Source organism: Spermophilus citellus (assembly GCF_964194105.1).
Source record: "Spermophilus citellus genome assembly, chromosome: 4".
NCBI classification, from domain to species: Eukaryota; Metazoa; Chordata; class Mammalia; order Rodentia; family Sciuridae; genus Spermophilus; species Spermophilus citellus.
Window position 1 is genome coordinate 130195415 of NC_138185.1, and position 18262 is coordinate 130213676.

Consider the following 18262-nt stretch of genomic DNA (forward strand, 5'->3'; position numbering starts at 1 on the left):
CATTCGTACCCCTGCCTCTAGCTGATTTATTTCTGCCAGCTTTTTGAGATGTGCTTTAAATGCCATGCCCTTTAAGAATCTTGCCCTGTCTGTCACAGATTCTCTTAACTGCCTTCCACCATGGTCTCCTAACACATCAACTTATCTTATCCCAGTACTTACTACATTCTACTAAAAATTGACTCATAGGTGTTGGTATCCCCAAGTGAGCTGAAATTTTTCCAATAGTGGATATTTACCATATTAAATCTCCAAATCAGCACAGCATATACTCACTAAATATTTCAATAAATATTATTCTAATCACTGGAAAGAGCCACTGCAAATTTCAGAATATGAACTTTCTAAGGTTATTTCTAAGAAACTGGAATAACATAATATCAAGCAGGTCTCAAATAATACATATATCTAGTATTCAGAAACATTAAGCAATATCTATCATATGATTTACCTAGAACTATATTTGAAAATTCTCAAAATAGAAATACAGATATACTGTCTGTGCCTTAACTCATCATTTTTATTCTATTTCTTTTCCCTCTTTATTTTCATTGGGCATGGTCCTAAAAGGATTAGAAATAAATAGAGAAAATAATAATAATGGACAAGAGAAATAACCAATTGCCAGTAAACTATTCAACCTATCCGTCAGAAGTGCTGGTTGGAACAAACACACTGCTATTTGTTTTATTGTTTTGTGTTTGTTCCATTTGAAGTTCATGACCTTGAGAAAGAAACTATCTGGATGTACTCCTAAAACTCACTGATTTATTCTCTGAAATTAAATTGCATCTATGTATGCATTCTATAATAATTATACAGACAATTCCTAATGGGTAGAAGTACAAATATTTTCATAAATGTCATAAATGTGCCTAAAACACAACCAAAATAACTTCTGCAGCGTCTTTAGCAATTTGTAAGCAAAATAAACTGAAGGTTGCTACGCCAACTCAGGGGGAGACAGATGGAGATGTTTTATACAAGGAAAATTGGAGCGAAGCATTTATTTAATACAAGAAGATAGTGCCAAGTACTTATTGGATCATAATACAAAAAACTTTTATCTGTTTATACTTATTCAGCTGCAAATTATCCCAATGCATGGTACAAATTATTATGTGATGTTTTAATAGCACCAGTGACAGTGTAGTGATACATGTGATGATAACTAAAAGTATGCTTTGGAATTAAATCTTCTTGGGTTGACATCCAACTCTGACAACTACTACCTATGTAACCTAGAGCAATTTACTTAAATCCATGAACCAATGTTTCCCCATCTGCAAAATGAGCATAAATCTGCCAACTTTACATGCACTCTATGAAGATTAAATTAGATAGTGTATATGAAGTGTTTTGCACAATTACAGGTACACAGAAAATCCACTTGTACTATAATTTTTGTTGCTATTTTAAAATAATATTCATGACTATGTTTTCATTGAAGAAAGATATTGCTTTAAAATGCCTCATTTTTCCCCTTCAAAGTGTCTCAGTAACACTTCTCAAAAGAATAAATAGAAATGGCCAACAAATATATAAAAAATGTTCAGCATCATTAACAATTAGGGAAATAAATGCAAAACTACACTGGCATTTCATCTCACACCAGTCAGAGTGGCAGTCATCAAGAATACAAATAATAATAAGTGCTGGACAGGATGTGAAGAAAAGGAATACTTTTACACTGTTGATGAGATTGTAAATGAGCACAACCACTGTGGAAATAAGTACTGAGGTTCCTCAAAAGACTTTCATACTGGTGGAAGCACTATATGACCATGCTACACCACTCCTCAGTATTTATCCTAAAGAATTAGTCATCATACTATGATGATACTGCATATTAATGTTTATAGCACAATTCACAATAGCCAAGCTATGGAACCAGACTAGGTGTCCATCAATGGATGATTGGATAAAGAAAATGTGGTATATATGTACAATAGAGTTTTATTCAACCTAAGTAAAAATGAAATTGTGTCATTTACAGGAAAATGCATAGAACTAGAGACCATTGTGTTAAGTGAAATAAACCAAACTCAGAAAATCAGGGTCATATGCTTTCTCTCATATGTGGAAGTTGGAGAGGAAAAAGAAAAAGAAAGGTGTGGATGGGGGAGCTCATGAAAACCAAAGGGCGATCAATAGAGACAAAGGACCAGGGGATGAGAGAGGGGAGGAAAGTGCTGGAAAGTGACATTGGCCAAATTATATTGTTATACTGTGTGCATGTACAAATATGTAACAACAGATCCCACCATTATGTATAATAATGCACTGATAAAAACTTGGGGGGAAATAAAGAAAAAAAGTGTGTCTTAGTTATAAATATTGAAAGGTTTAAATCGGTATTCTGTATATAAACTTCTTGTTTTTAATGTATGATATTAATCACCCAGTGAATTCATCAAACCTATTATTCAACATCTATGCTGTAAATTAATGACCCATACAAATACTTCTGGAAAACAATCGTTGCACTCAAAAGATTTTTATTTCATCAACTGAATCATCTACAAGTTTTAAGCACCAGTCTTTCTTAATTAAAATAACACCTAAACAGGAGGCAAAACAGGACTTTGTCTAATTTTTAAACTAGAGTTGATATACTAGTGAACTTATTAAACTGATAAATTTCCTGAAAGCCTGTTTTTCTTCCAAGAAATAAATTATTAGTGTGATTATAAGCTTATAGCAGGAGGTATTTTGAGAAATAATTATTATGGAATATAACATTCCATACCAGTTTTACTACTGGCAAGTATTTTCAAAGGATTAACCACTATTTAGCCATATACTTATATTCAGGCACTCAATAAAAACGTTCCCAATTGTATGTTATACAATTTTACATGGACTAAATTGGAAAATTTATGTCAAGAGTAACAAACAAAATTTATTTCTACACAGTTCACTAATTTTAATGCTAATATTAATGTGAGTGCCTGATGAACTATTAAATAGTACTTTAAAACATCATAAATATTAAAGTTTACTTAATAGTCATGATACAGATTATGCTCATTTCCTTTGGGATGTATAATTTTTTCAATATCTGATCAATTTCAAGGCAGTTAAGAGAAAATTTGAAAATCAAATTTGGCCAGAATCTTTCCAAATTCCAATTAAACAACCAACATAATTTTATAGTGCATTATTTGTACAAGAGAGTGAGCCTACTTTCTTAGAAACAGTTCAGTAGTCTTATCTACGTGGAAAAGCACCTCATTTCTTTGCCAGCATCATGAATTAGAGGGAGTAAAACTCTGTGCAGCTGTTTGGCTACTAATAGAGTTATGTAGTCAAGATAGGTGGTCTAACACTTTTGGTAGTGAAAATTTGCCTTATCTTAAAGAATGCAACAGATAACCTCCATAATTTTGTCCTTAAATACTGACCATGAGTCTGAAAACCATTATTTCTTTCACTTCTTGGCAACTGTTATGGGTTAAAAAATTCCCTATAATGATAATGCAGTTTTGAAAGTGATTATTTGTGAACAGTTACCAAAGGTTGGTTATCAAAGATTGAAAAGGCACTAAAAAGAAAAATATGCAGTTATTCAAGAAAAAAATAAAGCTATCTATATTATCCCAGTTAGCAGAACTTGAATTATGCCTTCAAAAGTAGTTACTCTTTAAAGAAAAGACATCATATAAAACTTTGAAAGATTAATGACCGCTTTTTCAATTCTTTCATTAATTCAACAAAAAGTCATTGATCCTCCTTTTGCCACACTGAAGAAATTGCGCATCTGTTTTTTTAGAGAAGTAGCAGTTTAGTTGGGGTATATATGAGGATATATGAGCTGCTGGCATTAAAACAAATTAAGAGTGGGTTCACCAACTTTCTATGTTTCCCCAGTTCTCTGTCCCCACATATATGCCCTTTTTCCTTTCAGTGCTGATCATAAAGTCCAGGATCAATTTTGTTAGGAGGCAGATTCTATTCCTATGACCAATACCAATTATGAATTTTTTCCACATATATATGTACACATGCTTGTGTGGTTTTGTTGTTTGCTTATTTATTCATTTGTTTTGGTACCAGGGATTGATCATCCCAAGGGTGTTTAAGCACTGAATCACATCTCCGGCCCTTTTTATTTATTATTTATTTATTTATTTATTTTTTGAGACAGAGTCTTACTAAATTGCTGAGGATGGCCTTGAACTTGAAATCCTCCTTCCTCAGCCTTCCAAAGTACTGGGATTACAGGTGTGGGCCATCACACTCAGCTCTGCATTTATGTTTTGATATGCATAGATTAGTTGACAATCAGGTAGGAATAAGAATGGATATTGAGGAGGGCCACAATTCTTCCAGGATTTGTCTTCACCTTGCCCTCCTGCCAATCATCCTTCCAGTGTCAACAACATCTTTTAAAATAAAACAATTTTTCTACTTGTCCCTTGAAATTACCTAGAAATACATTAAACCAAATTGGTACTGGAGGCCTTTTTTTTTTTTAATGATAGAGAATAAGAGGGAAATGAGATATGTTTTTCTTTTACTTCAGTAAGACTTTTAATTCTTATCCACATTAAATTTTCTTGATAATTTAGAAATGTATTTCCTATTTTTAACTAATTTTAAATGTATAATAAACTAACGGAGAAATATATTGAGTGACTATGAATCTTTCTGCCTTCTTCCACCTCTGCTCTTGGGCTAATTGCTGCATGTTCTACCATGGAGAGACAGAAGAAAGAATAAACTATGGTGCTTATCTTTCCATTCTAGTGGTGGTGCCAAATGCGAACAGAAAGAACCACAGACAAGGCAAATGTATTCTATATGGAAAGTAAAGCAACAAAGGCACAGAAGATGATAAGAACAGTACTGGTTTTGTCTCTATTTAAAATATCAAATGAGTGACCTTCTCAAAGAATGTTGAAATAAAAATTAACAATCGTTCCATCAGGTTATATTAAATATTAAATTTCTAAGTAGATTTTGGGCAGTAAATGAAATTTGTTCTTTACTGTTGAAATAACTACAACTTTTGTTCAAACTGTTTTTTTGAAAAGTAAAACAAAATTTATGGTTGATATGATAAGAATTTTTCAACGATATTGGAATCCTGAGACATTTTTAGGTTTTTGTCAGTTTACAGGTTGCCCAAATAATAGTTATTGGGCATCATTTTAGGAGAATGGTACTATGAAGCTGTTCTGAACAGACTAGGAAAAGACTTTGAACCAGGCTTAACTCCCACTATAAATCTTTGGTTTTCAACTAGCATCCATGCACAAAATATCACTTTGATAGTCCAAACTCAAAATTCCTGATTTTGGCATAACTCTTTAGTTATGCTTAGTTAAGTTAAGCTTAAAATATTGGTTCAGGTCAACTTTTAGCATTTTTATTTGGATCAAACAATGGAGTGGCAGCTTGATTTAGTTATTGACTACACCAAAGATAGACCCCAAGACTATAGCTCTCAAATTGTAATTTAATGAAATTTAAATGTTCTACCCACACCAGGGGTTGGCAGCTGGGGAGTAAGAGGAGGGTCCTGATATCAAATGTGTTTGGAAAACCATGTTTACACTTTTCCTAGAATTTTGCAATTCACATTAGTGTAGTTGTAGTTTAGGGTCACAGAAGTTCTGCTAAAAGACCTGTTCAACGTTATTTAACTTAATATTTACCAGTCAGCGAGGCATGACTGAAGCACAGTTTCCATGCCACTGTGTTTCAAGAAAACACCATTAACATCTCAAGGGACATTAGAGTTCTAAGAAATATAGTTTGGAAACACTGCCTTAAGAAAAAATATTCAGGCTCAGTTGATTCTGAATTTGGCTGCATATAATTTTCTCAAAATTATCCACAATTACATTTAAAATTAAAATAGATAAAATGGGAAATATTATAATAGAACATGAAATATATTGTGTTTAAATATTTCTCACTGCTCTTGTATTACATTAATCATAAAAATAAATTCAGTTTCAGAATAGTTCAGGTAAAGAAGCAAAGATTATTACAGTTTTATGCACAAAATTAACAGATTCAAACCTCTTATTTCAGTGCTATGATAATCTACTAACATTTCAATCCCTTTGTACACTATTACTAAAATTTCTAGTTAAGTTTATTTTATCTTGATTTATCTTATCAATCCAATGCATTTCATTGTCCTCATTCCTTAAGTGAATCAAAAAAAAGTAAAACTCTAGTTAATAAGAATCCTTTATACTTCACATTAAGTTTATAGAGGATTCCAATCCATTACTTTTTTTAAAGAGAGAGAGAGAGACAATTTTTTAATTTTTTTTTTTTTAAGTTTAGTTTTTGGTGGACACAACATCTTTGTTTGTATGTGGTGCTAAGGACCGAACCCGGGCCACACACATGCCAGGCAAGCACGCTACCGCTTGAGCCACATCCCCAGCCCTCCAATCCATTAATTTTTATATAAAGTCTTTTTTCCTTTCCCATTTTTCTCTTTTCCCTCCTATTCACAAATATGTTTTTTATTTATTCTTATATAGACACTACCTATCAAGTATTCCCAACCACTCCAGTAAAAAAATTTACTAGAGCAACTGGAGAATCTCTAGATGCAACCCTCCCCAATATATATCAAGCTTTCTCCCTTTAAGAATGATGTTGCCTACCTAAAATGAGTCCTGGATAATTTCTCTCTCTTCATTTTCACTGTAACAAACACATTCATAGACATAACTAAGGAACTTAAATGGCATTTTCTTTGTTAGTGAATTTGATATGGCTTTTCTACTTAAGTCCTTATTTAACCTCAAAAGCATATATGAAACTTGGTCAAGAAAGAGTTAAATATTTAGTGACTCTTCAACATGGCATTTCAAATCATGTGGGAGGCAGGGGATTTTTCTTTTTCAACCTCTTTTGGGTGTAGGAAGTTTGGATATGGTTTGGAGAAGAGAGTAGATCATATCGAAGCCTAATTTCATCTAACAAACGTTCTTTCATCTTCTGTGTTACTTAAGTATACACATATCCTGCCTTTTCTTCTATATGCCATATGTGAAATTTAAATAGAGAAAACTGTCATATTCCAATAGTGATGTTATGGGAGTGCTTCCAAAAATTGATAGAAAAGAAAATAAAGAAAACTTTGCTTCGTGTTATGCATCCCAATCTTACAAAGAGAGCAAGGTTCTATAATCATATCTTTTCCACTGATATGGATAGACCCTCTAAACTTGTGGTTCTCTCCCCCATGGGTTTTCTAGGTTAGAAATTGTTTCTTTAAACCTCTGCCATTGAACTAAGTGGGGTGGCTGTGAGAGATAGAAGCCTAACTTGGAGGTATCTGGGTTCATAGTCAGAAGTGGCTTACTTATGTGCCAAGAAAGCTGGCATTGATGCCTGTATTCCAGGTACCTTGAAAAATGTCAGAAGAGAGTCATATCATGAGACTGTAGCACAGGACCTACTCTTCCTTGCTGCTAAAGCAACCTTCTTATATAGTAGCTACAGAGCTGTCATCACGTGCATTTCTAAGCAAGTTTACCAAATGTTGAAGCCACTAAGATTTGTCAGAGAGGTCAAAAGAGCCCAGAAGAACTCCCTCAGTGCACAATTCAGAGATTCCAAGATTAAGCCTATTCCAAAATCCTCTAAAGTGCAAGTTAATTCTGAAGCCCTCTAAGGTTTCTAAAATATTCCCAGGACCCCTGAGAGAATTCCAGCTGAATTAGAATTATTGGTCCCTATATGAGTGATTTGCAAGCTTAGCTGCACATTAAAATCACTGGAGAACAAAGTCTGATTCATGGGTCCTCCCTGCCTTCATGAGATCCTGATTTAATTGAGCTATGGTTTCCCCAGTAATTAATGTGGTCCTCTTAGTTCAGTAGTTTTCAGCCTTGGCTGCATGTCAAAGTTATCTAGGGAGTTTAAGATTCCTGATACTCGGAGTGTATCTGTGTCAATTTAATGAGAATCTTTGTGGGTGGAATCTCGCATCAAAACTGTTTTAAAGGTCCCCAGCTGATTATATTTAGCCAAGTTTGAGAATTAGAAAAATCTACAAAAGGCAGCTCCTCCCATATATCTAACAACCGGCTTCTTCTATTCTCTCCAATTCAGTTGGGCCTCTGAATGCACAAAAACTATAGCTAAAGAATTGTTACACAGCTGAGTCACAGAGATCAGATGCTCTGGTTTGATACAGAAACAACAGTGATATAGAAATGGTCAGTTCAGATGAAGGTTTAAGAGATGATAAGAGACGTGCCTATGGCAATAAATGAAGTTATTATTATTTAGGAAATGCCAGACACTTATCACAGCCAAAAAAGGAAGATTATAAAACAAAATATAAGATGTAATAGTACAGTTTCAAAGAACAGCTAATGTTTCCAAATCTTCTTCCCAGCATCTTCCATAATTTAGAGACTTGACAAGTTATATATAGGAATTCAGGTCATCAGTTCTATAGGATTCCATCTTGTCAATAATTTCTAGGATTGTCTTTCATAGATATGTTCCATAGAGCTCCACAGATACATTTATTATCATTTTTAAAAATATTCTTCAGTTGTAGATGAACACAATACCTTAATTTTATTTATGTATTTTTATGTGGTGCTAAGAGTCAAACCCAGTGCCTAATACATGCTAGGCAAGTGCTCTACCACTGAGCCAAAATACCAGCCCATTTATTATCATTTTTGAAAGGCAGAAATTATCTTTATATTGTTTTTTATTTTGACTATTTAAGTTATTATTCTTTAGACAACTTGCTAAATTCTGTTTGAAACACAAGCAAATTTATCTTTTCCATATTTAGAGTGAATAGGTATATATTTGATAGCTACTAGCAGCAATTATTGTTGAATAGGAGCCTATCCAAAGAATTGTTGACAACTAAAGTTGCTGAAGCTTTTGTGGCCAAAGTCAAATCCAATAATACTGTGTTTATTTGCTTTGCGCCAATTGTTAGGCCATATCCCATCACAGTCTAACAATCCAAAAGAGAATATTGCCAAATCATTGGCCAGTTTTCAGAATGGCTAACCCTTTTCTTGCGATGGAGCTAACAATGCTCAATGATATCCATGGAAGACATGATTTCTCTTGGATCAGTGGTTTATGACAATTAAGGATTTTTTCTATTTACTATTGTGAAAGGAACAAAATTTTTTATTAATTAGATATCAAAAGAAAGAAGATTATCTTGAAGGATTGGGCTCTCTGTTCCTCATCTGTCTTTCAGGGCAGTTGATGGACACCCAGCACACTGCTGCCATCTCTCATACAGCACTTCAATTCCCAACTAAAACAGCAGTATTATTTTTGTCAGGTGTGGAGTGATTGACTCTGTCTGCTGATGATTCAATAATTATCTAGATTCACCCTCTCTATCTGTCTCAACAGAAGTGGAAGCATTGACTATTCTTTCCAGTTCCTTTATGATGTTATCAATTTTGTCCTCTGTAGAGAACACAAATGTACTTTTTGAAGGGACATTTTATGCTTTTAGTATACTTACTATTTGCTCAAGTTAGGTTTCAATTTTATCACTGAGAAATCTACCCAAAGGCTAAATGTGGAAGCACCAGAAAGAACAAGTAGAGAGAAAAGGGTTTTGCCTCCTGGTTAGGAGCAGTGTGCAATTCCTTAGGACCAGTTCTTTGGTAACAGGTGTTTTCCCTCAAGAGTCAGAAATAAGGTCCAACTTTTCTTAGCCTTTCATGAGTTCCCCCATCTACACAATTAATTCTTGCTCATATGTCTAAAAATATAAGTCTTATTTCTGGTCAGTTCCTCGGTACATGCTTTCTGCAGTGTGTTCATTGTAAACTAAATTTGAATTATTTGATAAGATGACACTATAACTAAGGTAAGACTGAAGCAAGTGAGATCTTCACAATCCAGGGTAGCTTTAGTAATTTTTCAAGTTCCTTAAAGATATGAGACATAGTAATCACATCTACCTCTCCAAACACTTCCCTCTTCACCTCCCCACTCTTCCTCCACCTATCCCAGCCTAACTTCTTCTAGAAGCAAGAACATACAACCAGATCTTTCCCCTCTCCTGCTAATGCCAATCCATATTTACCAATATCACATTCCTAAGGACTGATGATATGGCTTAGTGGTAAAGCACTTGCCTAGCGCGCACAAGTCCCTGGATTCAATTCTCAGAACTCCACCAAAATAGTTTTATGTGAGAGCTGTGCTTCTGTTTGTAGAACTAAGCATCCCTCTAAGTGCTATTAACATCCCAAGTCATTTCCCTTTCATTCAAAGAAATCTTTTGAGAATGGATTGGAACTTTCTTATGGTAACAAAGAACAATTAATGTTTTATATAGCTGGCATCTTACTTTTCATACAAAAGGGTTTTTACATATGATATTAAAATATATATCATGGACCCCTAAAGAAGTTCAACACCAGTTAAAAATTTTAAGGCATAAAAATATGAAAAATGATATTTAAAATTTAATTCTGATATTCACTAGTTACACAAGTCTGGCACATCAGAATCTAGTAGACAATCCAATTATCTTTAATTCTCATCTCAACAAAAACAAGAAAGGAAAATCTTTTGTTCATTTATTCATTCATTTATTAATTATTGAAGGTGGCAAACAATCCAGATTTTGGAATTTCAAGTTTCTCATCCTCTTGAGTTATTTTAAACAAATTCTCCTAGGCATTTCCTTTGTATCTATCTTTCCTAATAGAATAGCTTCAATTGCACCTTGTGAACTTGCATGTTCATGTATAGACATTCACTCTTAAAATGAGTAAGGCTGCCTCTTAGATAATAGGAAATAGCTATCAGAATTATCTTCTGTAAATTATTCTCCACAGATTCTTCATTGAATTATCTCATTCTGTATCTTAGTATTTCCTATATACAAAATTATCTTAGCCTACTTAATTTTGAAGAAACCTTATTGACTCCTTTTCCAATTAGATAGCAGGGCGATTTGACAATGATTTAGTGTTTGCTTAAAGAATTCTGATGAAGATTTCTCTTTCCAGGAGAATTTACCATCTCAAAAAAGTATACCACATATATAGACTTGTAAAAAGCTTGAAGGTGAATATTATTTACATAATGTAAGTCATGTCTTTTTAATACATTGATATTGTGACATTCTAATGTATAACGACATAGGATGACTTTTTTCCTTTCTTTTTACTGTTGAACTAGTGTTAGAGGAGAAATGACTTACCAAAATAGCACTATGATACTCAAAGTTACCAAATTGTATTTCAAACTATAGAATACTTCTAGTATTTTGGGTATGTGTGTATGTACACATATGTATGTACATATATGTATTTTAAGAAATTTTAACACAAAATAAAATTTACATGTATGAATACATTCTAATTGAAAATATTTTTGATGCCAAATAATCATACATATTATTCATTTTCCACTAAATTTTACATCCTACTGTTCACTTTTTCATTATTTGGTAAAACATTCAAAAGGAATTAGAGTATAGAATAGTTCTACAGTTTATTACTACCATTTGAAATTAGATCTGGCAACAAATCTTGTCATTGAGATAATATTCACTTTCATCTCATTCATTGTGGGTGATAGTTATACAATGGCTACTTACATTTCTTTACATTCATGCAATATGCTCTGTGGTTGTGGACAGACTAGGCTATAAGAACTAGAAGGTATGTTGGAGAACATATCCCATGTTTTACAGATGAAATTAGAAAAACTGAAAAGTCATTCACAGAAGGGCACAGGAACCATGTGTTATAACTTCCATCTGAGCTCTGGCTTTCTACCAGATTCCATTATCCATCATAAATCTCAATATTTTTTAAATAAACTGATGATAAGCCAAATTTTATTGCTCACATATAAATGAATATCCATAAAACTTCCTCTGAATAGTCATTTCCTTAACTAAACTTCAGTATAATCAGAACAATCTTCTAGAATTAACATGATACCTTTGTTAATAGCAATAATAATAACAAAACCATAATTGTTCACAGCCCATCAAAATGGCCTTAACATTCTGTATCAATTATAGTTAAAGATCATCTTGTTTTCATATTGTAAGCATAATTCTCCCAAATTCTCATTTGTTTATTGATTAGTTTAGAAGTCTAAAAGACATTTAGTAAACAGGAAACAAAAGTTTTAAGTAATTACTGTGAGTCTGGCACTGTGCTAGGCACATGATCACACCACCATCCTCATGCATTATTTTTTTCAACTGACTTTAACACACCTAACATGTATAATATTAACATTTTCCAAGTCCTGATAATACCACCAAAGCTAATTTTCAGTGAGGAATTTTAAATCCATAAGGTAAATGTTGAAGTATGTTTTACAATATTTTCAATATTTTATTGAAATTGGTTATTAATCATAAAAATTCAATCCTGAAAAAAGATTCAATCCTGATATTTTAATATGAAAATAATAACTATTGTTAGGGAAAATGTAAGGCTTTTCAATTATAAATGATGAAAATAATATTTATTTCAACTTTTATTTACTGACATTTCTGTTTCTCTTAAAACAACATAGAGCTTATATGACACAGTAGATTTACATAAAGAAAATGTCAGAAAGAAACTATTTTTATGCCTAGATGGATAAGTAAGCAATCTAACACTAACTCATTATAACATGAATGCATGAGGATGGCACAGATTCCCTTCAGTTTTGCAATTATACACAATTGAACAAAAATGCATTTTTGAACACAGATTAAGTATTCTGCATCATGGAAATATTCTTTCAAAGGAAACTATAAAAATAAATAAATTCTCTCTTCCTCAAACTGGTGATTCGTACTTTGGTAAGCATTTACATAGAAGTATGTGAAAGCTCTTAAAAAGCTTTGCTAGGGAAAAAAATCACATTTCAATGTGAATAATACTATTTACATCTTGCTTAACTTAAGAGCATTTTAAGGACATGGAGTCTGTGTTTTTAGTTGACTTATTTATAAGTTTCAACTATAGTATTAGTAAACTTGCCCTGTTCCAAGATATATTTTTAGGAACATGGTTCACACAATCCCAATTTACAGAAATTAGAAAGCAATATTGCATTTAATTATTATTTCACAAGTAAAGGAAACTGAGAAAGCTTATCACCTGAAAATTTATCCTTTAACACATTGTCAAGGGCTATAAACAGTACTTTAAATAAAGGACATGACTTACTGTAATTGTTCTTCATCTCTTGGGTCCCTTTTACTTTGCCTCGTTTATCAATCCTCAGATACCACTGTGTTCGACAGAAAAGTCTTCTCACTCTTATATCCCCTCCTTCCATGTAATCATAACTTCTGGTATGTCGCTCGGGACTGGAGCAGTTCACATTTGTAGCCATTTGCTCTGGAGTCATGTCATTGCAAGCTAAAGATAGAGTGCCCACTAGACAGATAATGTGAAAGCATGATGTGTAGAGCAAGGTTGGCAGGATCCATGTCAGTATCCATTTGTGCATTATAGTGTAGTGCTCCAGGTGTTCATGAATAACATAATGAAAAGTAAAATCCTGAGTTGATTGTTACTCCTAGGTCATTGACCTCTTCCTATCTGTTAATTATATAGACTTATTTAAGAAAGAGTAGTTGCTCTTTCCAAATTGTTACCCTTATCCTTTTAGTTTCTGATAACAATACAGGATCCTCCTTAAATAACTCTGTGTTGATAAATCCTTATAAAAACAGGTTGTAATAAGCCCAGTTGCTGCGGTGCTGTTTGCTACTTGACTTCTGTTTGCAATGAGAGATTAAGAATGGGGAGGGAAGGAGAGAGGAAGATAAAAAAAATCGTGTTATAAATTTCAGAGAGTAAATAGGATTATAGCATGCAGTGTAGTTTATACTTTGAAGATACATTTAAGACAGATTTAATAGAGAGTGTCAACAGCTTTACCACTCTATATGCAGATTTATAAAAGTTATATATGAATAGAAACAAATCAGAACATGACTAGACCATTCATTTCAGTCACTATTTTATAAGAAACACTCTGCAACCAGAGTTATTGATTTAAATCAAGTTCTGCAATTACTGTTAACAAAGTATAAAGGCTTTTCCTGCATTTCTTTATTATATGCTTTTACATTTATGATTAATCAATAATTTTCTCCTGAACTGCCCACATTTTTCAAGTTAGATGTCAGGATTTCTCTGGAGAGCTTCAACTTTATGTAAGTTCTACAACATAATAACTATAATATTTTTTACATGGTTCAAAAATCTGGTAACTTTTACCTTCCCCCTCAATACCGTAACCAGAGAAAGAGATAAAGTTCTAGAAAACATTCAGAATTGTTTTTAAAGACAAATAATAGTAACTTACTTGTTCTGTTTATAACAGCTGGATACACAAGAATTCCATGTCTGTTGTCTGCCTTGTGCAACTTGAGCCTCTCTACTGTAGCTACAAACTATTTCTCAGCTGAGAAATCCTCCAGCAGAATCATAATTGTTTCCATAAATCAACAGGCAAGAGGATTTTCTCTGTGTGTGTGAGCGCGTGTGTGCTTGTGTGTGTGTGGAGCCTTTTATTCAGGGCTTTTCGATAAATACCTTTGCTGACCTCATTGGAAGCAATTAAAACTTAACCAGTGAGCTGTTAGTTGAATGCAACAGCAAGAATAGAAGGAGGCTTGTATAATATTCAATGGTCATGAGAGGGAGCTATGAACATGCTTAAATCTACAAGTGGGTATCTACTTTGTAGAAACAGATCTCTGATTCTGAAGCAGTTAGGAGGGGAAAGGAAAATGTAGACCTTCTTTACAGCACAGCACTTACATAGATTTTGGAAAATATTTCTTTGAACATATATGAAAGGGGTTTTGACTAGTTAGAAAATCTTTTCTACAGCTTTATGATGTATATATTTCTTCAATTACTCTTTTGTGTTCAAATGTCAGAACAAAACTAATGTGTGTTAACTCCAATCTTAGTCTCTTAAAACATTCTGTTGTTGAGCTAAGGGTTTATCTTTGCACACAGAGATCATTCAATATTGCATATGAGTATAATTTTTATGTTCCTAGCCTGAAAACAAGAAGCCCTAGTTTCTTATTTGACTTAGGCTATTTAAAATAAGTATGACCTTGGGCAAGTCACTTGACATTCCTGAGTCTCAAATGCTGCTACATTTGTAAAATTAAAGTATTAATCTAAATGATCCAGTGGTGCTTTGTACTCTTAAAATTCTGTGTCCTGTGATTTATACCAATGGCTAATATAAGGAAGAGGAATTTCAAAAATTATTATTATTAAAATTAAAAGTAAAGAAAATGGTTTTACCTTGGTATCAGTGTTTGACTTTTGCCTCAATGAGAACTTTAGCCTAATAAAAAATATCATTTGGGGGATGGAATTATAAAACCTATAGCTAACGTAAATAACAGAAATCTATTATACTTTTCAAAATGAGTTGTTCTCTTTATTTCCTGTTCTAGAGTATATATGGCAGAGTCCAAATGTTTTATTAGATATTTGGTTAGAGTAATTGCATCGTCAGTCTAACTCAGTGTTTAGGAATGTATATTAAAATTCTTCCTATGTTATACACACACACACACACACACACACACACACACACACACACTTCTGTACTTAAAATGCACAACTTTACCACTAGGTGGTGCATGTAGACCAAATAGGGGGGAAAAAAGAAATCAAGTTTATTCAATTGGATTATGGTTTGTGTTTTCCTACATGTCTATGCTTTTAGAGAATAGAATCAATAGCACAAAATATTTTAAATAACCCCAGTTACCGTTTATTTATGAAATATTGAAAGTGCTAAATTTTTAAGCAGAGCAGGTGGGCTGTTCTATAATTAGGTCTGTTGATAACAAGAGGGCTCAAAACATTCTGTCATCCCTCTGAGAGCAGAAGAGGAATGAAAGTATGAGGCTATTGTGTTCTGAATTGCATCCCACTAATTTTGGAGCCAACAGTAATGAACAGGTCAGAATTCCTAGGACTTGGATATTTCTTCCAAAGAAATGAAAAGTTATTAACAGTCAGTACCCAATTTAAATATACTCAAGAACTACTAAGTTCATCTGTTCTACACTGATCCTACAGATTTTAAACCAAAAATATTAATGTATTAGAAGTCAATATTTGCTAACTAAATGCTTAAGATTTAAATAAAAGAAGTGGATAGTTTGCTCCTGAAGAGTGCTTAGTGCCACCTTAAAAATCTGCAGTTCAGAATTGACTATAGAACCAGAAACAAAGAATAAAATTGTAAGTGAAACATTAGATATTATTATATTCCAATTTGGAAATAGGATCTAAGTAATAATAAAAGGATCAATTTCAACAAGGAAATCATATGAGGAATTTGAGTTCCTTGATTATCAGTTTCTTAGTTGGAGAATAATTACCTCAAGATAAGTGCAATACCTGTTTCCCTGGTGTCATAGCTATAATCCACTTATGCCCAGATTATACCTACATTCAAGAGGGATTCTCCAAGAACTAATAACTTTAGTTATCTCCAGGTGGAGTAACCCTCTTGGGTTTTATTTCCATTCTGATTTTAGGAAAGAATATATGAAAACAAAGAGAATTTATTTCTGTGAATATCATGAAAATAGACAGTTGTCTATTTAAGCAACTGCCTTTATATCTTTTATTCCATGAAGAAATAAATTATACCTTTGGTTTCATGTATTTTGAGATTCAGTAATTAATTGTAAAATGGTGCATCTTTCATAATTATTCATAATATAATCAATAGAAAGGAAAATAATTAAACATTTTCATTTCTTTGCATTCTTACATCCTATCTTGTTGCCTATCCTCCTAGTTTCCATCTTTTCTCCAAAATACAGATAGCCATTATTAGTTTTTTTTTAACCTTACCTCTTTTTATACAGAAGGTAGCATGCCATACATATTGTTCTTCATGTCACTTTTTCATTAAAATAGAGAGTCTTCCCATTTCAGTATTCAAGAAGATCCCTTGATTTTTTTTTTACAGCTGCCTAGTATTCCCTTAAGTGGGTTTATCCCAGTGTATTTAACCAGCCTCCATTGATGAACATTTAATTTTTAAAGTACTAATCTCTTACCAAAAAATGCTATAATGAACAAATATGTCACTTTATAGTGTACAAATACATCTTCAAAATCAATTTTCAGCATTGGATCATCGGAGCCAAAAGAGGTGTGTGTGTGTGTGTGTGTGGGGAGAGAGAGAGAGAGAGAGACAAACAGAGACAGAGAGAGAGACAGAAAATTTTGATATTGCCAACTTATAGTCCATGAAGGGTTTGCTAGTTTTTTAATCCCACTAACAATACCTAAAAGTAAACACCCATTTGCTCAACAGTATATTGCCAAAATACAGGATTTTGCTAAACCAATAAGTGAGAATGGCATTTCATTCTTATGAGACAAAGTGACCATGATGTATGAGTACCATAAAGACAAGATAAATGGTGCTGTAAATGTCTGCAATAAGTGGCACAAGACATTTCCCTGGAAAATGTCAGCAGAGCTACAATTCAAAGCATGAGTGGGAATGAACAAGGTGAAGAGGTATTCGTGAATGTAGAAAAACTGTGTGTCACATAAATGACAGCATACTCTTTTCAACAATAAGAAACCAGCATGCCTCCAGTAGAGAGAAGAAGGTCCATGGTACATGAAGAGAATGGAGAGGCAGGTGGGATCTCTGTGGGCCATGTGAAGGAGATTGACTTATAGTCTAGGAGCAAAGGGAAGTTATTATGATATGTTAAGTTTAAGTGTGGCCTGATGAGAATTTCACTCTGTCTCTGTTCTGGTCAAAACTTAATTCCTACTGGCAGAATAAGCTTATGACATATTAAATTCTATTCATTCATCCTGTTTTTTCTGTTCTTCATATTATGGAAAAGATAGCCAAATTTTGTAATTGGAAGGGCAAGGTTGTGGGGAAAAGTCATGTTTCCTCACTTGAATAAAATTGAAATCATTTTAAAAATTCATACTAAATGCCCTAAAAATAAGGGAAGCATAAGAATATTTTTGAGAAGCAGCACAATAAAATTAGAGTCCCATGAACTGGGAAGTACAGAGAAAAGTCTATAGACTCCCTACTTGGGAAGCCATGTTCCTGTATTTCTAGTAGCATCATACACCAGAGAAAGCAAAACTCCAGATAACAAAGACCGTCTCCTGTGTCTAAAGAGAGAGTCCCATAATTATCCCTTGAAATATTTCTCATGTTTAAATAAAAAAAATCAGGAAACATCATAGAACCCAGTCCTGAAGGAACTGTG

The 18262-nt window shown here is 33.2% G+C and overlaps 1 protein-coding gene across 1 annotated transcript in view; it reads right to left on the reverse strand.

The window, feature by feature from the left end:
- Nucleotides 1–14535, reverse strand: part of FGF7 (fibroblast growth factor 7) — a 60142-nt gene extending 45607 nt beyond the window's left edge. The window contains exons 1-2 of the mRNA XM_081292146.1: nucleotides 14323–14535; nucleotides 13173–13729 (exon numbers count right to left, since the gene is read on the reverse strand). Of these exons, the coding sequence (XP_081148272.1) occupies nucleotides 13173–13458 (286 nt within the window). The 5' untranslated portion in view covers nucleotides 13459–13729; nucleotides 14323–14535. The remainder of the gene's footprint in view (nucleotides 1–13172; nucleotides 13730–14322) is intronic.
- Between the last annotated feature and the right edge of the window lie 3727 nt (nucleotides 14536–18262).